Source organism: Lissotriton helveticus, chromosome 9, assembly GCF_964261635.1.
Source record: "Lissotriton helveticus chromosome 9, aLisHel1.1, whole genome shotgun sequence".
NCBI lineage: Eukaryota > Metazoa > Chordata > Amphibia > Caudata > Salamandridae > Lissotriton > Lissotriton helveticus.
Genome location: NC_136070.1, coordinates 91,430,057 through 91,451,901, shown reverse-complemented (window position 1 = coordinate 91,451,901; position 21,845 = coordinate 91,430,057). Strand labels below are relative to the sequence as shown.

At 44.6% G+C, this 21,845-nt stretch overlaps 1 protein-coding gene across 1 annotated transcript in view; it reads right to left on the bottom strand.

The window, feature by feature from the left end:
• EIF2S1 (eukaryotic translation initiation factor 2 subunit alpha) overlaps positions 1-21,845 on the bottom strand; it is a 187,740-nt gene that overhangs the window by 148,062 nt on the left and 17,833 nt on the right. The window contains exons 2-3 of the mRNA XM_078659540.1: positions 4,655-4,896; positions 780-859 (exon numbers count right to left, since the gene is read on the bottom strand). Of these exons, the coding sequence (XP_078515666.1) occupies positions 780-859; positions 4,655-4,895 (321 nt within the window). The 5' untranslated portion in view covers position 4,896. The remainder of the gene's footprint in view (positions 1-779; positions 860-4,654; positions 4,897-21,845) is intronic.

Sequence of the window (21,845 nt, the reverse complement as noted above, 5' to 3'; positions counted from 1 at the left end):
AAAAATTCAAACCAGCCTCGGCTCCGCCTGCCTCCCTTATCGCTCTTTCCCCCGCTGTGTCTGCTGGAGAAAGTGTCAAAAAGGCGACAACAAAGGAACCCTTCCCTAAAAACAGGATTCCATCAACTCGAGCCCACTGGGGAAATTCCCGGCGAGAAAAAACGGGCAGTCGGGGCCTGGGGAGGGGCTTCAATGAGCGGAAGCAGTTGCTTCTAACATCGAGTCATTAGACACACGGACAGCGGGAGGAGGGGGCGGGAAGGCAAGATTTAAAAACAAGCACTCACCTGGGCTTCCTCCGGCGGCCGTGGTCGGCATGGAATGACAAAAACAAACCCTAAAAAAAAAAAACGAAACTCCGCCCACCGCCGCGATGACGGCATCGCAGAGGCGGAGAGGGGAAAAATCGCGGGAACGCCCCCGAATCTGGTCCGGCCTTGATGGACAGATCCGGCTTCCAATGGCTAGCCTCCATTTATGGAGCTAGCCAATGGGAGCCGGGTGACGTTCCTAGAGCCAATATTGTAAACAATAGATTTCGCCTGCGCGAACTGCTTGCGCAGATCGCCAGGTCGAAACCTAAAAACAAAAGCACATGCAGGATTTTATCAGAGTATTTTTCTCGGGTGAGTAAATTCTCTAAAATACAGGTAATTATGTTAGAGAAAGCTTTACCAGTGCTGTAAGGCGGCTCAGACGTGCATTAAGTACTCGACAAACCATGCAAAAAAGCTTACACTTACACAGCTTCTGCTGACAAAGATTTTACAATCACTTACTGTTTTCGATTTGGTGAATTTGTCTTCACATTTGAGAGCCTCCTCGGGAGAAACTCTTCTTTTTGACAAATCAATGTAACCTGAAGTGGGAAGAAAATGCAAAAACGTTCAGCCTCCGGGTATCATGCAAGTTCAGTTCAGCTGCACTGTCTCAAACCACAGTCATCCGAAACAAGACACTGCAACATCACACAGCTAAATAAACCCACAGACTTTCAGCTGGCAGGATGCTGAAAAGATTGGGAGCTCTCTAGTGGCATATGGTGGGATCTGCAGGCCACAGGATTGAATGCTCACAGGCAAACTCGAAATTTCAGCAATTCAAAGGTACTAAATCAAGTACGATCGATTGTTAACTGCAGTAATTAAGCACTCTCCCCCTGATCCCCCCCCAGGCCAGGAGACCCAGGACTGGGGATTGGCTATTCAACTACCAGGCAACTCTGAGCCGTCCACTAAAACTAGCCCAGGCTCCTTAAGGCCTTGCTGGGTGCACCCCAAATCATTCTCCTCCATCTTGCGAGTTGCAGCCTCCCTGTGCCCCAGACTGCAGCGAGCAGAATCCAGGAAGTGGTAAGGAGGCAGACTAGTGCTGTCTCCTCCCCAAAACAAAAGTTAAAAAAACGATTTTCCCTTTCTGTGATTTCTGTCTTGGCCTGTGGTTGTTACAGTTTAAACATTGTAGTTTTAACCTGCCTCTGATTGGATATTTTGTCACCTGTTTTGTGTTTTTTCCTGCCCATGATTGCTTCCATTTAACGTGTTGAATTGTGGGATTTGCAGTCCAAACTCTGTAGTTTTTCCCTAACTTTGCTGATGACTTTCAGTTTTCACTCCAAATTTCTCCTTTGCTCTGTGCGAAGACCTGCACCCCCAGCCACCATTTTGTGTTCACAAGCCAGTGAAACCAGCCTCCCTGCCTCCCCCTCCCCAGTAACTGGGATATTCTACATCAGAGGGTGCTTCTGTGAGCTATTTAAACTGTCTTTATTAGGGACTGTGCACTTTGTTTTTTGGCCAGTAGAGGGAGTAAAGTTTTATTCAAACAGTATTGTTAGATTTCAAGTTAGTGAGGCCTTTACCTGCAGAAGTCCAAAGTGTGGATTGAGCCTGTCTGTCTCCTAGGAGATTCTGAACAGGAAAAGAAGCTTCCAACTCCCTGGCCAGCAAACCTTGTCTGAGGTCGCTGGGACCTCATATGTTCTGATATTGTTTGGTACATGTGTACACTGATTAGAGGTTGTATCTGATGTTTCTACTGGATAAGGGTTAGTGTCCTCATTGGTTGGGTATTTGAGTGTTCTGATTGGTTTCTGGGTCTGTGATTCAATCAATGTAGGGTTGGGACTAGGGCTAGGGTTAGGATTTATATTGGAAGTAGGGACTAGGGTTTCCTGTGTTATTGGTTGTTGGGACTAGGGTGGGGCTAGGGTCAGACTTTTAATTGGAAGTAGCGATTAGGGCTTCTGGTGTGATTGGTTGCTTTACTGGTTGTGGGACTAAGAGTAGGGTTAGGCTTTCTATTGGAAGTGGGGACAAGGGCTTCCTGTGCTATTGGTTGCTTGGACTTGGGGTGGGACTACTGGTAGGGCTATGGCCTCTATTGTACGTAGAGATTAGGGTTTTTGAACTGATTGGGTGCTTGGACTAGGGCTAAGATTGGCTCTAAGGTCCTGGTCTCCTATTGGTTCTAGATTTTTAGGACTGTTGTTATTGGATAGTGTTAGGGCTAGGGTTCCCATTGGCTGACGGGGTCACCTGATTACTAGGGCTATAAAAGGCCAGGCTAAGGGCGTCTCAGCCTGGGCGGAGAGGACGAAGGTGGAGAGGACAAGGGCGGAGAGGACAAGGGCAGTTGCCTGTTTGAGCCTGTTAAGGGCGGAGAGGACAAGGGCAGTTGCCTGTTCGAGCCTGTTCGAGACTGGTCAGGACCAGGGCCAGAAATGCTGCCCAATATACATACCTCCATTATGCATCTATATACTTTCAATATACTTATGGATCTATATATTTATCACTTTCTTCTAATTTAGCATTTCCAATACACTTCCCCATTTCTCAGCCTATATTTCGCTCAATATATCCTCTACATCCACTCTCTCATTTAACCCTAAACCCCATACCACTACTATGATCCCCAAAATATCCCTTTCTAGACCCTCTCCTACTCTACCCCTCCTTGCCTCATCTTACACCTCTTTTACTATACCGATCCCCCAAAACAAACCTTTCTAAACTCTTCCCTCTTTTCTACCCCTCCCCAACCCTTCTCAATCCAAATAACTGACTAACATATCAACCACTAAAATTACTTTCATGTTTCACCATACTAATTCAACACTAATCCTGAAGGGTTCCAGAGTAGCATACTACTTGCGCTTCAAAACCCCATCAGATGTAACAAGCGCTATAGAAATACAAACCTCTTTCCCTTCACTATCCCGCCACCTACCCTTCTCTACCCAAAAAACTGAATAACATATCCACTACTCAAATTACTTCATATTTTACTATACTAATTTTTAACACTAATCCTTTATGAGTTCCGGAGTGGCGTGCTACTCGCCAAAAAAGAGCTTCAACATCCATCAGGGGTAACAAGTGTTATATGAATGCAAACCTTTCTTCCCCTTTTATCCCTCCACTATCCTTCTTACTCCAAATAACTGACTAATATCCACCACTGAAATTACTTTCAGATTTCACCATATTAATTCACCACTAATCCTTTATGGGCTTCCTGAATAACATGTTTCAACACCCCATCAGGGGTAACAAGCGCTATATAAATACAAACCTTTTTTTCCCTCCTCTATCCTTCTGCTATCATTTGAAATCCAAATAACTGACTAACCTTTCCACCACTCAAAATGTACTTTCATGTTTCACTATACTAATTCAATACTAATCCTCTATGGGTCCTGGAGTAGTGTGCTACCCGCCGAAAAAGCACTTCTACGCCTCGTCAGGGGTAGTAAGCGCTATATAAATGCAATTACAATACAATACAATGATGACGGAGCAAAATGTAGCATCTCCCCACGTTGTGCCTTACTTTTACAAAACAAAATAATATTTTTTGGTCTAAAGAGAACATGTCCATTTCACTAATAACCGAGTACAGCCACTACAATGGCAGAGCAAGCTTTCACTGTGCTTTAAACAATGCATGTACATTACACATCACAAGGGTGAAAGTTGGTCTCCACGAACATTGGTCTGTGGCCCCTCAGCTAAGAATGCCAACAACTCTCCCAATCAACAGACATCCGCTTGGAAACTCCAGTGCACAAAAGAGCTCTAGAAAAGGCAAACAGCAGCAGGGTAGGAACAATGGGTTCACAACCAAAGTATTCAAGAATTGTTCTGGTTAAAAGTGATGCCTGCTGCTAAAATGGTGCCTCCTTGGACCAATCCCTAGCCTGCACCACTACCCATCCAGCTTCCTGGCGCCTCCTTTAATTTTTGGTCTCAGGTGTGAGTTCCCTACAGGATACAATTTGCTCATTAACTAGTGTGAAAGACGCAACATCAGATCACCTTATTAGCTCTAGATGCTCTATAAAACCTGCGACCCTGACTTGCTGAGATTTCACAGTTTTTCTACCAATGTACAAGCGCATTGCAGTCTAACCAATAATCATGCATACACAGTATCCTTCAACACAATGGAGAACTAGGCCCAGGTCCAGAATGTTGAAGCACGTTTGGAGATGTGCAAGGCATTATTTAAAAAAAAGATAATGCACTTTGCTTCATTAAAACCATGAGTAAAAGAAATGGGGCTACAGAATTAATTTTCACAATTTAATGCATTCATTAAGCACTCATCCTTTTGTATAAAAAGCTATTTCCAAAAAGCTTTTTGATTCTACCTTTGTCTTTGTCGACTCGGATGACAACAACACATTCATTCCTGCCGATTCGGATGAGCTTGTTGATGGATCGGATGCGCCTCCTGGACAGCTCGCTGAGCAGGATCATCCCCTCAATGTTGTTGTACTCCAGGAGGCTGACGTACGCCCCCATCTCAGCAATGGAGCGGACATTGACCATGACTACATCCTCCACCTCTGGAAACTTGTGTTGGTAGAACCGACAGCCAAGGGCAGGCATGCTGGAGGAGAAAGGGAAGGGAAACATGCTTAGAAGACACAATATAGCATTTAAGCTGAAAAAGTTTCCCTAGTGAGGTTTTTTTGCACAAGAGCTTAATAATACCTTCAAATAAGCATTGGCAAAGCCAATAAGGTCTCACTTTTGGGAACGATTGGCTTTACCAATGGTTTTTAAGCTACGCTATGCAGCAAGGCTAAAAAGCAGATCAAAAACGTTGCTATAATGCAGCCACAGTGGCCATGACATTTTGTAGGCATGTGTATGATGTATGCATGTGCCTACAAAATGTGTGAGGCCCTTTTTTCCTTTTAATGTACTTATACAGGTTGGATTGGTAAATAAATAATCTTTTTAAGTAATGTCATAGGTTTATTTTTTTTTTTAAATCAAAAAGGACAGCAAGGGTGAAGTAACACCCAGGGTCAGGTTGGTGGGGAACGAGGACATAGGACAGGGTTGGAATAAACACATAGGGCAAAAGAAATGCACAACACGGGCGAGAGAAAGCAACGTGAAGTGCGGGAGGGCAAAATCACATGGCAAGAGAGTCCAGCATGGCATGTGGGAAAAGCAGATGGGCAAGCTAGCAATGCATGAGGAGGAGCACACAGGACAAGCACAACACAGTGGGGAGTAGGAGAGAAGCACACAGGTTGAAAGTAACATGGTCTGCAGTAGCAGGGCATAGATAAGAACACGAGGGAGACCGCTGGAAAACAAATGAACTCTCATGGAGTGCTTAACCAAAAAGAAAAAAGTTTCTGAAAAGTAAGCAGTTAGAAGGACATAAGTAATGAGGGCATGCTACAAGAGTGAACAAACACAAGAAGAGAAGAAAGGCCATCAGTTTTTGAAGCAGGACTGTCTGCATTTGTAGGTTGTTTATTAACCCCTTGCATGCTCATGAAGGAACCATTCCGTCACGAGCCACGGTGGTGCTGTGCTGGTGACGGAATGGTTCAGTCAAGGCCCGGCCGCCGCGCCTGCACTGAGCGTTCTATTAGGCGGGCGGGGCCGTGACGGAACCATTCCGTCACAAGCACAACGCCTCGTGACGGAAGGTTCCGTCACAAGCATGGCAGCGCCGCGTGGCCCCGCCTAGCGCCGCGGCGGAATTACCGCCGCGGCCAAGGGGTTAAAAGAATGCCACGCAAGGCGATTAACACTAAGTTTCGAATTCCCACTGCACATCAATTAAAAAGTTCAAGGCAATCAAACATGATGTTTATGCAAATGTGAATCTGCCCAGTGAGCATTCGCCCTCGGGTGCACAGCAGCATACTATCATAGAGTTCCCTCTCAACGTTCACATATTTATTTCCATATTCAAGGCCGACAGGTTGATAGTATATCGGTCTTCAACGTTTTCTGTACTGAGAGCTATTTATGTTCAATCAAACGCATTGAGAACTGCTATTATTATTATTAGTGTTGGTTAATTTCAATTTTATTAGATGTATATTAATTCAACCAAGCAAAAACTTTCTAATTTAATAAGCTGGGCTACACACAGGTGAGCTACTTAAAGGTAGCTGGTGAACTACAGTGACTCACAATCTATTGGCTGGAGACCCCTATGTGTAAAGGTTTCAAAATCTTTGATATGACTTATTTTAATGGGGGGGGTCAGCATTGTGGTGGGGGTTAAGGTGGAAGTGGTTAGGATAGGGTGGTGATGTTTAGGGTAGGGTGGTGATGGTTAGGGTGGTGGTAGGGGTTACAGGGCACGGAGGCTGCGTAGGTGATGGAGAATAGGTTGGTGGTAGTTATGGTTGGGTTGTAGTGGCTATGGTGGTGGTGGACATGTGGTAGGTGTGTTGGTTGTAGGGTGGTGAAGGCTAGGGTGGTGGTTAGAGTATGTGGTGGTAGGTTAGTGATGGTGGTTTTCGGGTCGAATGGTGGTAGACTGGTTAGGGAGGGAGTAGGGTCGTGGTGATGCTTAGCGTGCTGGTATGGTGGGGAGTGTGGGGAGTGTGGTGGTGGTGGTGGCGGTGGGTATGTTCTGGTGGTGGTGGTTAGTGTCAGGATAGGGTAAGGTGGTGGGGCTGAGTAAGGTGGTGGTGGTGGTGGTGGTGGTAGTGGGGAGGCGGGATGGCTAGGGTGGTAGTGGTGTTAGGTTGATAGTGGTTAAGGTGGTGGCGAAAGTGGTAGTGGTGAAGGTGATGCATAGGGTGGTGGTTAGATTAGTAGTACGGATTGGGATGGTGGTAGGATTGTGGTGATGCGGAGCGTGGTGGAATGGTGGTGGTGGTGGTTAGGGTCTGGTGGTAAAGGATGTTATGTTCTGGTGGTGGTTAGGATGAGAATAGGGCATGGTGGTAGGGGAGGTTGTGGAGGTTAGGGTGGTAGTGGTGGTTAGATTGATGGTGGTTAAGGTAGTGGCAAAGTTTGTAGTGGTGCAGGTGATGCATACAGTGGTGATGGGTAGGGTAGTAGTACTGGTTAGAACGGTGATGGTTGTTAGGGCCGTGGTGGTGGTTAAGGCAGTGGGTTGGGGGTGGTGGTATTTAGGTTGGGGATGGTTGTGTTTATGGTAGGGTGGTGGTGGTGGTAAACACCTGAAGCTATACACATGACACCTGAAGACATAGTGGTCTGACCTGGTATTTTCCACGTAAAGCATGCCTCCCCATTCACAGTGGGGAAATCCAGAGGGCCACAGTGACCATCAAGGGGCGAGCCTTGGCAAATTAAACAAGCAATCTCTGTTGTTGGGCTACAGGTGCTAGAGACTGTCTGGGTCACGCACCCAGGGCATGCCAAGGGTGGCAGAAAACTACTGGTTGCTCTGGTAAGAATAGAGATGAGAACAGAGTAAAGGTTACAAACAGTGCTTGTTCAATACAAGGAGGGGCACAAGGAGCAGCAGGAGTTGGTGACCACGCTGCAGAGAGCTTTGTGTGGGAGAGAGGGGTAATTGTTGATAATCAGAAGCACCCCTTAACTGAACTCAGAGTGGCAACATCTTGCGTTAGGAGGGGACATAGCCTCCCTACTCCCAAACCCAGTAGAGCCTACACTCGGGCACATGAGATATGAAGCACAGACACTACCAACTGCACTGAGGCAATGAGGAATGTGCTACAAATCCCACAGTTATCCTCCCACCATCCCCACAACATAAAAAATATCTAACGAGGGAACGATGAGCTGAAGGAGTGAATGCGACAATTAGCAGTAGTGCTCACTCGCTATTTAATGTGAAAACAACGAATGGCGGAGAGCCCACCTCTACCTCACCAAACCGATCCTGCACATTGCAATCTTACGGCGTTCTGCACATTTTGCAGTAGCACTGGACTAAATACCCCTGAGAACAAAATAGAAAGTACTATATATACACACACACCATTTGCTTGCTTACTGCTGGACAGGGAGCTATTTACCTAGCGATCAAAATCGATCTCTAATGCCTACCAACAAACCCCAAAGCTCGAGAGACACCCTCACTTAAGGAAGCCTTCTTCTCACTCAGGTCAAACCAAAGAGGCACTAAGTCTGCTCCGAGCCCACCTGGTGATGTACCGGTCTTGGCAATCATGTCTTGTGACATGCAGTCCCCTGCAACAAAAGCTAACATTCAGTTGCTCAGACAGGATACAACTTCCTTGCACAGAGATGTAGCACACTTAATTTCATAACTGGACCACTCTCTTCAAAAAGTGCAAACCCAGGTGGATTACCAGCAGCAGGCAATGACTTAATAGCTCCAGACCATGACACTCTCTCGAACACAGTTATTGGAACAGTATTAACAATCGCACCAAGACAAGCTGAACAACTGTGAGACTACTAACTGGTGCATCTCATTAAATTTTACTGGGCATTAAAATTGCTACCTACTTGGTACCTTTGTCCAGTATATATCGCCCAGGCATTGTCTCTATGCTTTTATGTGCCTCCACCAATTACATTGGTCGTTTTATAGGCAATATGCATACAAATTAATATCACTTTGCCAAATTCCCTCCTTCTCCAGTTTTCATATATGAATCCCAAGTGGTTGCCCCTACTGTTTTAAAATGTGTTTTTATTGTAGCCCTTTGATAGTTCTTAAATATTGTACTTGTAAACCTCGTTTCCACTTACAGTGGTAGAGGCTAATTTCTTAGAATTATCATCTGTCATGCGCTACTGCTACTTTCACTTGTTTGAGGTAATGCTGCCCTATAACTTATGCAGTTGAGAAAAATCTGGTGTTTACGCAGGGCCCTATTACAAAAAAAATCTGTTTTCTACGCTGCGAACGGTGATGCAGGTTCTCTCAGTTGTGTATGATGGCTCTAATTAAACTCCTTGCCCTTAATACGTGTGAATGAATTCCCCAATAAAACAAAAGCAACTTCTGAAATGACAAGACTCGAAAAGACGCCAATTATTTTCTTACAAGGAACTCATTTGCTGCAGAGGACAATCGCAGGTTAAGGTCGCCACTTAACCCCTTACAATTTCACTCCACGGCTGCCTCCACAACATATGGGGTCTTTATGACTGAGTGTGGAGGACACCCACCAAGATTGAGAGGGCTACATCTTGGCTATAAGTAAGCATGAAGGATAGACTGGTGACCCGGATTAACAAATATTCTCTGATTACAGAGTTATTCGCTACCCTACTGCATTTTTTTCAATTCTGTTTATCAAAAATATCTGTGGAACAATCAAGATATTACAGCAGAGCATCCTCAAATTCACATTAAGAGAGGAGCATGGGCTTCATACAGCCTGTTCAGAACGTCTTCTAGTTCAGAAGTCCATCACCGTCATGTCAGAGTTTCAGGTTTATACCTCAGAGAACATCAAGTAGAACAAGCATTTGCAATGCAATAGGGCTCGCATTAGTAAAGTTAGAGGTATTAGTATTGTAAATGACAAGTTTTTTATTTATGTTTTTGTTTTGAAAATAGCTAAATTAATAACTTTGTCATTTACAATGCCAATAGTGTTAACTTTTGCAAACGTGACACCTATAGCATTTGTAATGCACTATGTGTTGTATTTACATGACTTAGATGTATTAATATTAAAAATAACAATGGGTTGTATTTTTTTCAATATTTAATACTTAAATAAAAGTTATTGTAATTCATAATGGCATTAGCTTAAACTTTCGCAAATAACTTTTTGGAAGATTATGTTTAGTTTATTTTATTGTGATGAAAATACAAGAACAGAAGTGAAATATTAAAAAATGTTTGTGACATTTGTAATAAAGTTTGAAACATTGAGAGAACATATTTGAATCAGTTGTTGTTGAATGGTTGCACAGATTGATGCTGTGGTGGCTCTGAGTGATGCTGTGGCGTTCAGTGATGCTCTGGTAGCGCATAGTGATATTGTGGTGCCCCTGAGTGATGCTGTGGTGATGCGATGGATAGTGAGGGCGAAAGATAGATAGAGGGCGAAATATAGATAGAGGGAGGGCGAAAGATAGATAGAGGGAGGGCGAAAGATAGATAGAGGGAGGGCGAAAGATAGAGGGAGGGCGAAAGATAGAGGGAGGGCGAAAGATAGATAGATAGAGGGAGGGCGAAAGATAGATAGATAGAGGGAGGGCGAAAGATAGATAGATAGAGGGAGGGCGAAAGATAGATAGAGGCAGGGCAAAAGGGCGATGGATGGAGTGTGGGCGAGGGATGGCGTGTGGGCGAGGGATGGCGTGTGGGGCGGGGAGGGATGGAGTGTAGGGCGGGGATGGATGGATGGATGGAGCGGGGATGTGGAGTTGAGCGGGGGTGTGGAGTTGAGCGGGGGTGTGGAGTTGAGCGGGGGGGTGGAGTTGAGCGGGGGGGTGGAGTTGAGCGGGGGGGTGGAGTTGAGCGGGGGGGTGGAGTTGAGCGGGGGGGTGGAGTTGAGCGGTGGTGTGGAGTTGAGCGGTGGTGTGGAGTTGAGCGGTGGTGTGGAGCCATAAAAGCACTTCTTCTATAGCAATAGGCGCAGGCTAACTATTATTGTGCGTGACGTGTTACCACGAAGGTAACAAATTTGAAATGTGGCTCAGCGTCAGGGCTGGATTAGTATATCATTGCGTCATATTGGGTATACAAATAAGCAGTACGGCATTTATTTTCATAGTTTTATAATGCACTAGTAACGGCAAATGAACTGTGTGCACATTACACACGTGTTTTTTAATATGGTGTGATAACGGCAAATGAACTGCGTGCACATTACGCACATGTGTTTTTTAATACCAGACGTATGCTGTGCTAGCAATTTAGCACAACATGCTCCTAACATATAGAGCAAAAGGGTTAAAGGCAACTTTATATACAAATGTTACTGAAGCGCTAGTAAAGGGAAATAAATCACCAATATGGCGCTAGCTGGACGCGCCACATTGACTGTCTCGATGTATTTAAAAAGAGGGAAAACTGAAGGGTGAGGCAACTTTATAGTCAAAATGCTATTAACAAAGCAAACTATAGGGCTCACCACAGAAAAGCTACATATAAAATGCTAAGAAACGGATAACTAGTAGATTATTGCAGCATAATGGGCATACAAATAAGCATTACAGCATTAATGTTATGGTTGATAAGGTGGGCACAAGGAAGGCCCTGATTACAACTAAAGGTTTAAAAATCGCCTCGTTCCTAAGCGAAAGGGAGTGCCAAAATAGCAAAATACAATTTATCTGAGTTTCTGAAAACACTTCTACAAGATCTATAAACACCATGGGGCTTATTTACAAGCCCCTAGCGCTAAAAAGTGATGGAAAAGTGGCGCAAGGGGCTTGTAAATCTGCCCCCATGCTCCGTTTAGCGCACCTTAGATTTGTGATGTTTATGCAGTAAGATTATTCTCTGACAGCCTCTCTGCTGCCTCTTGAGGCAGGTATGTACTAATTCAAATACCTAAAAGTAAAATGAATTAATTGACCTTCTATGCAGGAGTGAGCCCAGAAGTTGCATGTGTCTAACAGATTGCCTACTTATGCCTGAGATACCGATAGGGGAAGTTTGACTGACTGATTATTTGGTTTTTTTCTAATAGAATGTATGATGCGTTCTCCTCAAAAAGGGTTCCACAGTTCCCCTTCCAAACGCAGTAGCAGGTCGAAGAGTCAGTTTTTAAGAACATGAGCAAAGCGTAGCCCACAAACAGGGATCCCCGAAACTGGCTACCAAGCATGTAGTGCGTGTAAACTCTGTTTTAGTGGGTAGGGAGAACTGAAAGTGCAGCTTTCTATTGCCTACGGATCCATGACAGAAAATACAAGCCAGGATGCTGTTCACAAGTGGAGCGTGTTCTTCTGATAGTGGTGTCAGAAAAACCACTAAAGGGCTTCTGTGCCTGGATCTGAGGAAGTGTAGTTTAAAATAGTACAGAAAGCTATTTCTGTGCCCGAGGACTCCTGCCGATAATGCTCCATCACAAGCAGGGGGTGCCTTTTCACCCGCAGTTACGTGCCTTGATCTTGGTTTGAATGGTTTTATATGTTTGCTCTTTCAAGTGCTTGCGTGCAAGGCTAACGCCCTTTTAAATAACCACGCAAGCAGTATTAATCGCTGGCTGATGCTAAGATCAGCAGACAGTCTGAAGGAAGAAAACAGGTTCCGATTGCGGCAGGGCCTACTTGGGATTTCATCATTCTAAAACAGATGAAATCTGGAGCAGTCTTTTTCTACACTAGACGTTCTTAAAGCTTTTGAAAAGTAGGTGACACTGGCTGACTTTAGGGTTTCCATGTTCAGCAGACTGACTGCTCAAGCGAACTTCAGAGGGCGCATTCATTATTGGGAGGATGCTCATGCGGCAGAAAGTGCACAGTCGGTGTGAGGAGGGTGCAAACTCTTCCTGAAGAGTGTACTCACTCTGGGACGATGCACGTGCTCTGTGGAGACGGCGCATACATACATTTGCTAGAGCCAGCCAGCTGTCTCGGAAGGTTGGCAGTGCGCGCAGTCTGGGCCAAGGGCACATGGTTGGTGCCGGTTGGTTATGGGCTGTGGTGAAGATGAATGGATGTTGAAATACTAAACGTCCCTCCCCCAGTCTACTAGGCGTTTTCCCCCTCCGCTTGGACCACAGAGAACGCAAGTTCAGATTAGTGCTGCTTCTGTTATGTGGCTACATGAAAGTCGGGAGCAGTCGGACCCCACTGAAAAAGTATAGGTGGTGAGACCCGTACTAGGGGATGGCAAATGCGTTTGCGCCCTCTTTAAGCATCAAGTGCAACGTGCTGCAATGGTCACGCATTTTGTTATTAATTGTAATATTCATAGAAACAATAATAAAAAAACAAATAAAAAATAATGGCATTATTAATAACCGCAGCGAAAATAAGTAAGTGTGTTGAAAGAAAATATAGTAGTCCAATGGCATGGCAACACTAACATCAAATCGCTAGATAAATACAGAAAGTGACATTTTCCGTGGCTAAGATCTTAACCTTGAGGACACTGATTTAAGGCAATGTATTCTGTTTTTGTTAACTCTTTCTTGCCATCAGATTTCAACCAATAATTATCGTCCAACCCTGATACAATTCACCTTACATCATGGGGCAATTTATACCGAATCCGCAACGTATATTTAACTTGTTCAGAAAGCGAAAACATAATGATAGTAATGTTATTATAAAGCGCTTCGCAAGAGGGGTTCAAAGTACTGTACATGGCAATGGGGGTAGAGTGAGCTCCAACTTCAAATGAAAATCCGCGTGCGCCTTTCTTACCGATTAGAAGCATTTCGGGAACCCGATTAGTGGGTGAAATCCATTCTCGCCCCTCACTCGGCAGAGTAAGGAGAAACTCTCAGATCCAATTAATGAAAGCACGAGCCGCGGGTTTACCCAATGTGCATGTCTGGCTGTGAGGCTATCGCATGCGTGTCTCCTTCCCAGGAGACAGCCCCTGGCCGCAGCGCTCGTTCGCGTGCGCGTGTCAGTTTGGAATCGCCTCCAAGGCGATGCGCGCGGCCAGGATTGTCTCCTGGGAAGGAGACACGGCCACAATAAGTTCTCGGCGGAGACGCGCTTCCGCGCGTTTCAGCCGAGCCCTAAAAAAATCAGAGAGGGTAAGGAAAAAGGGGGGAGGACCGTCTCATGCTGTGCCATGCAGTCATTACGTTCCCAAACTGCCATCAATCTGGTCCCTTTTCCTCAGATCTGTTCAGCAGCGAGAGGGGCAGAGGAAGGAGGCCCACTCTCATCGTAGGCACTCTGCTTCAGGTAAGTCTGTAACGGGTCCCAAATATCTCTGGGACATGTTTGGACAGGCATATGGTCCCAGTAGGCTAACAACTGACCTTGGCAAAACGCTGCGCCTCGGAGCCAGTCCTCCACGAAGGAATCAGACGGTGACCCCAGCACATCACTATGTGTCGTTTAGCAAGCAGCAAAAGCATTGAAATTAATTTCCCGTTGTCTGCGGGGACGTTCCAACATATCCTACAAAGCAGTCAAGGGGGAGCGTTCTAGGTGCAGATCTATCATTGCATCAAAGATATCCCCTCAATAGTGACTAAAGTTTGGGGCAATCCCAGGACCGGAGCAGGAAAGGCAGGCTAGGGGCAAGGCATCTCAGACATCGCGCATCTTTAATAAGGCCTACAGTGTGTAACCATTCTGGTATCCAATATAATCCACAAAAAAGTTTTACATTGATTAGACACAGCCTACAGTTAGTGAACAGTTCTCGAGCCTGCGCACAGCAGAATGCCCATTTTTTCTCCAAAACAGATATACCCATCTGGATGTCCCATTCCTGACGTGCCTTAGGGACGCATATCAGCGCTGTACACTGCATTTCAGTGTATAGCCGCGTGATCAGTTTGCAGGGATAAGGGTTCTTCAAAAAACTTTCTACCACCTGAAACATGGGCAGTGCCACTGGGAAGGAAGCTAACTGGGGCACAATGCGGCCCGAATGCCTTTGACTGTAAACTTCACAAGGGGCGATCTCATGGTGGGCAGAGACTTCAATGAATAGACTGGCCTCCGTGGCCTCTTTGCTGTCCCCATTTAACTAAATGGGGTTTGACCACCTAGCCTCGGTGGGTGTGTACAAAGGCTCATATCCAGATACAAGATATCATGCATTTTACTTTAACGCATACAGGTCTTCATCGATGATAGATGTTTTTCTTGTATACACCAACCGAAAATCCAACTAGTCAATTCTAGTAAAATCAGCTTCCAACCTGTCAGACCACATTCACCCTACCAGTGGTACACACAGCACATTCTATTTAGAGACCCCGTTTTGTGGAGGTTGTAGGTGATATAGGTGAAAATCCAACATGTAAAAAACAGTTCTCACCAATTTATTTCTTGGAACCATGACAAACACAGAAGCTGAAGCCTACGGCTTGTAGAAGGCAATTGAATTTCTTTATAATTACATCAAAATGTATGCACTAATACAGATCACATGCCTCGAACATGTGTGGCAAAAAAGAATGCACCCAGTGCAAACAGTATTCATAAAGAATAGCCAGAGAATAGATAACAGCTCTTTGGCCAAATTGTATAGAGTCCTGGGTAGCTTGCAATACACCCGCCAAGTCTTCATAGAATTGAGCTCGGAAACTGATCTAGACAAATAAAATCACTGACGACTCCTGGTTAAATATTTGGCCTAGGGAAGCTACCACCTGGCTACGTTCCCAGGACAAAGAAAAATAGTTTTAGACCTTTGATGTAGTTTTATCTCACGCCCAAGAGTCTTCATGCAATGTTTGGTTCATCGAAAGAATGTTGGCAGAGATGAGGGGAAAGGGGCACTATGGTGCACGCGGTTACCAGGCAACACTGTACACATTTCTATGAACGAAATACTGCCCCAAACACAGGATGTAACACCAAATTAAACCTTGATCCGCTGGTTCTACTATTTTAAGATACTGGAGATGACTGAGAATCCACTTACCTCCCTAACGGGTAGACTCCACACAGACATGCCATTGCCAGCTAGGCTCACCACTACACACCCCTGGAAATGAACGCTCTCACTACCCCCAATTGACTACATGGCCATCAAAGTTGTAGTCCATCTGTGTAATGGAAAAGCTAAGAGTGACCATACAGGACAGAATAAATACATTTGAAAAGAACATGCGTTTAGTTTAGAACACATTGAAGTGGTAGGTGTAATCATGGAGGACCGACCACATGCCTCTTCGTGTTGCCTAAATTAGGGCTTTGCAAGCCAAGTTCCTTCCCAGGAGCATCAACTTCCAAGGAATGACTTTGTCTGCAATCTTATTTGATAAACCATGGTACAGACTTATTCTCCTGGCCCTTGAGGAGGCATGAAGTATCAAAGCTGTATTGTTCTGATTTCAGTTGTATTTCCTAATGTCCCTAAAGTGTTTGCTAAAAATGGAATGTAGCCTTGTGAGCAGTTTCAAACAATATTAATCTGTGCACAACCAAGTACCAAATAAAGATTTGAAGAAAAAAAAAAAGAATTACGATTTAAACTAAAAAACAAGGGAGTCCAAAACGTGCCAGGTTGTGGCAAGGCGTGCTTGACATTCTAAATGATCCCGCCAACCCAGAGTGCGATTATTACTTGAAATAAAGCCTCCCTATGACAGGACTCAACCCCTTCAATTGCCACTGCATTTATAAACAGGATCCAGTAGAGACCAGGGTGAGGAGCTATCATGGCGAAGGCATCCAGAGCCGACACAAGGCCCATGAAGAGGGGAAAGTGGACCAGCCGCATCTTATTCTGGTAGGCTCCTTAGGACAAATGGAGCGACCCGAGGTGGCGGAGTTGCAGGGTGGACCAAACGCAGAAGAGCCGACACGCAGATGGGGTAGGGCACGTGAGCAGTTGTGGGGTGAGGAACCACATTGAAAAAGTGGTCGGAAGGATCTGCTTAAACCCACCAGGGCAGTACAAAAGCCGGAGTGTCAAAGTAGACCCCCAATGCAGGAGGGCACTGATGACTGGTGCAACACCACAGTTAGCACAGAAAGCAAAGAGATGTCCCTTCCTTGTAAGCCTGCAGAAAGACTGACCCGAGAAGTGGATCTTCTTTTCTAAACACTGGGCTGGAGCTGCTGCGACCCTAGTGGTAGGGTGTAGTAGAGAAACCCAAGCCTAGCTTACGTTGCCTCACCAAAACAAAAGAAGGTGAACAGGGACACCCAAAAGAACAAATGTGAGCCAGTATGATGGGGGGAAAAAAGCAGGGCCAGCCGTAATTAAGGGGTGGCATGTGCAGGAACACTGGTCTCTTTCCCCTCATCACACAGTGCCAATTCGCTAGCATGCAGACTTGGTGTACATCTCTAACTTAAAATAGAGGATCACTGCTGAGCACTGTTCTAACTCTCTCTCCCGCTGGTGTCATTACAGGCTTGCACAGAGGTACGGGAAGCAACTGTGGGCCTTGCTTGCTTGATTGATTTGCTTCAACTTCCACCTGCTGACACAAAATGTATAGTTATGGCTCACATATTACCATGCACCTTGACTGATCACACGCCACTGCTAATTACTGTTAGACAGATCGGAAGAAGGCAGAGTGGGTTATGGAGTTTGAGCATCTAACGGCTCAGTGATGTTGACTTTGGAGAACACTTCAGACAACAGATAGTGGATTACTTCTAATTAAATTGGGTAAAAGTGTGTCATCATCCACATTTTGTGAGGAATTTAAAAACAGATCTGCACAGATAGGCCATCTCTTATCAGACAGAGGCCAAAAAGCGAAGGGATAGAGATTTTAGCAATCTGAATACCAACATAGAGCTAGGGATGGAACAGATAGATCCCCCAAAGAGCTGATATATCATCATCTAGAATGGTTAAGGCTCTCACTTAGGAAGAAGCTGCGCAGCGTCTCTGGCATATGCAACAAAGCAACATAAAATATATGAATTAGGGGATAAGGCTACAAAACTTTTATATTGGCCGGTGATCGAAGCCCCCTCTCTAGTGGAATAGACTCTGGGACTGGACTGGTGTGTCATGGTGAAGGAAGTTGTGGACAAGTCACGGGAATGCCTGCAAAAATATCAGCAAGTGTGGGGTATATGGTGGAATCATTCTCACAGAACGGGTCATAAATTATACAGAAACCATGTATGAAATAAAAAGAACCTTAATTCACAATATGCTATACGCTGATCGCTGTACACTGAATTGTTAAAAATCAATAAAATGCGTGGTTAAAAAAAATGAGAACGTCCAATTTTATATATTCATTCCTCAAAATGCGGTCAACAGGGTTGCGAAAGCTATGCTCAGGCTAGGATTTGATTATGCACTGTAGTTTTTAAATGTTTTAGTTGAAATGAAGTACCCCACCTTTGGATACACATCAGAACCAAATACACATCAGAACATGTCTGCAAACCTCCAGCAACTAGCTAATGTTGAGAAAATGCTCATAAAAGTAGGCATTTTATAACGAATAAATGCCTGCAAAGAATGACAAACAGCAAAAAATATTAACAGAGGCTATGGCACGTAAGCCACCTAGAACAAGCATTGGCATAGCCAATTGGTCTCGCCTTTGGGACTGTATAAGTGTTTAGCCATGCAACAGTTGATGTTGCACCAAGGATATTGTGCCGCATAACTAAACACATATAAGGTCCCAAAAGCGAGACCTATTGGTTATGCCAATGCTTGCTTTTTTGGGAGGAGGGGTCTGCTGGATCCTTGTCAAAAACTTTTTTAAATAGGCCAAAATCAAAATTCTTTTGGTCTCAAAAAGCACACATTGCCATTATAGTCTCTTGCACTGAAGGGAGCTATTTTGTGTGAGAAAGTTCTCCTTGTGAAAGAGCAAAACACCATCACTCACAGTGAATTTAGCCAATGCACTGCTGTCTCATGCTAAATGCTGTAGTGGGTCGAAAAAAAGTGAATGACAAACCAACAGACTCATGAACGACCAGCACGGACTGAAAGCTCCTATGTGCAGAGCCACTGTAATTATATGGAAGGTGAGGGCCAAATTGTGCAGAATGGTTAAATAAATTACGCAGCAAGAAAAAGCAAATTATGCAGCGTTATGCTGCACATTCTGTGTTGGTAAAACGTTGTTATTTTCTCACTTTTTATGCTTGTTAACACTGTCTGGCCATAGACTGCGCCTCATTAGTACCGGTTTAGCACCCACATATTGCAATAAGCACCATAAAGGTGACCAGTCAACCATTACAAACGGCCTTACACAGCACAGCAACACATATCGATGCATTTGTAGTAACTTTTGAACAATTTGAGGTAGAAACAAACAATTTTTTGTTAAAATCTGCAGTTTATGCAACAGATGATTATGTGGCAAATGGACAAATCAATATTCATGCAAAAACTGCAGCGGCCACACAATAACATAATTCCAGCAGCCCTATAAGTATATTGTGCATGTCATTTTAAAAAAAATCAAAAAGGTATTGGCCTACGCCAGAACTAAAAACAAGGAAAAGCAGCAGGATGCACCCTCTTCCCTGCTCCCCATATCAACAAGCATTGGCATAGCCAATAGGTTTTGCCTTTGGGACCTTAGAAGTGTTTAGCCATGCAACAGTTGATGATGTTGCACCAAGGATATTGTGCTGGATAACTAAACAGTTATAAGGTCACAAAGGTGAGATCCCAAAGGTTGTGGCCACTGGGGCTAGATTATTTATGGCTTTAGATAGTCAAGAGGGGTAATTTTCTGCCATCATTTCAATGCCCGTTATCCGAATGGAGTCAAAAGCAGATGGAGAGTTCATTAACCTGGCAGAGTCATTTTTGTGCCAGGGCCACGTTGTACATGGCGGTGAAGGAAAGGTAGTAGAGCTGGCCAGGTTATTGGAGGGAAGATTGAATAGTATGGCGTGGTGGTCATACCATATTAGTGGTAAAGCCTTCTGGAAACAGAGGGAGAGTTGATCTGTAAAGATTCCGTCAAGAGTGTGTACAGCCTCATGTGAGATATAACTATTTGCTTAAGCCCAAAAGAAGACATGTAATCTACTAGATTATTGACCACTGAGTCATTTGAATTTTTTAGGTGATAACTGAAGTCACCAAGAATAGTGAAATTTGTGGTCTTAAATCGAGTTTCGAAGTAGGAGCCTAATACTTCTAGGAAGTGAGACTTTGTAATGGGAGGTTGGTACAGTAATATTCCATTAAAGTTTTTTTTCCATCTAAATTTATTTTAAAAACAGAATTTTGCGAAAGTGGATCACAGGAAACTTTGAGATTTTCCCTTGAAATAATTGCAATCCCACCTCCTATGTGATCTATGCGGTCGTGGGTGAAGGTTGTGTAACCGGGAAGGGGTAGCTATAATTAGTTCAGGTTCCTAGGAAGCATTGGACCAAGTATCTGTATAGCATCGATCTTGTGTTGCTCGATAAAATATCATATTTCAAAGCAATTTTTTCTAATGATCTTGAATTGACGAGGGCACACTTAATGGGATGTGCTATCAGTTGATTATTAGCAGTGGGAGATAGTAACCTGCTTTTATTCATGTGGGGATTTGGGGTAAAGAGGCAAGTCAGACATACAGTGCTTTATATCTCTAATCCTGGATTGAGAGTGATGCTAATTTCAAACTTATCGGCTGGCTGCAATAATATAAGTTTGTTCTTGGAATACACTATCCTACTTGTGTGGTCTGGCAAGAAACGGACAGTAGGGCTAGAGCTATTCCTGATCCGTCTGCAGACTGGCACAGGTGGGTTAACCTGGCACACCTGTTTAACATCTACTTGCAACCCTTGGTGGAGACATTGACCCATATGGATTGTCAGGTCTTTAATCATGCCGATGACACTCAACTTCTTGTCCGGCTTAATAATTCCTGTCAGGCTCAGGAGTCAGTAAAAAACCTGCTCAGGTTCACCGTAAATTGGATGACGGCCAATTCTTTGAAAATAAATCCAGATAAAACAGAAGTGCTTGTCATTCCAACAAGTAATAACCCATGGTGTGATCTTTCTTGGCCCCCAGAATTAGGAGTAGTCCCAGCACCAGTCCCGGTGGTAAAAAGCCTGCAGCTGAAAATCGATTCCGAGCTTTTCATGTCTTGTCAGGTTCCCACGGTTGTGGGAACCTGTACTGGTGTACTTAGGCAGCTACAGAAACTTGTTCCTCTCCTATCAATATCCTCACTGCAGTCAGTCGTTTCCGCCACTGTCATCTCCAGGCTGGACTATGGGAATGCACTTTACCTCGGCCTTCCCCAGAGGCTCCTCAGGACACTGCAAGTTGTACGGAACGATGCGGCTAGGCTCATTTTTAGACTCCCCAGGGAGACTCGAGCCACCCCTCTGCTACATAAATTGCACAGACTGCCTATTAAACAGAGAGTGCAGTTTAAGTGTCCACCCACAAGGCAATTTATGGTGAAGCACCCAAATATATAAAAGATCGCCTGATGAAGTACGTTCCCGGTTGGGCTCTACGATCATCTGAGGCTTGTAGGCTAGCCCTACCCAGGTACACCTCTAAATCCAAAGGGGGTAGAGCGTTTTCAGTCCTCCTCCCGCAGGTCTGGAATGATCTGCCGGAGTACTTGCGGAAGGAATCGGCCTTGCTCATCTTCAGGAAGCTCTTAAAGACTTTTCAATTTAGAGAGGCATGAACAAATGCGTAACCTCTGCATCCGCTGCTGCCAGATATTTCTGTTACCAGTGACTTGCTCACTTCTCTCTAGAAGCGCTTAGAGACCGGTTGGTGATTTGCGCTATACAAAAATAATTTAACATAGCATAACACACCCACTGTGCGCGTCCGCTGAGTGTCCGGCCGTTTTGATAGTGGAGGTGCGGCGGAAGTGAGGGTGTTTGCAGCGACTTCCTCCACTCAATCGACTAGCCCGTGGCGGACCAGGAAGTCAGTGGGAGCAGGTAAGTAAAAAAAAAATTAAACAGTAGATTAAGGCCTTTAGTGCAGTAAAATTAAATCACGCTATTTTAAAAAGTGAAACAGTCCTGCTAATACTCCATAAAAAGCATTTCAGTGCAGGAGCCTACCTG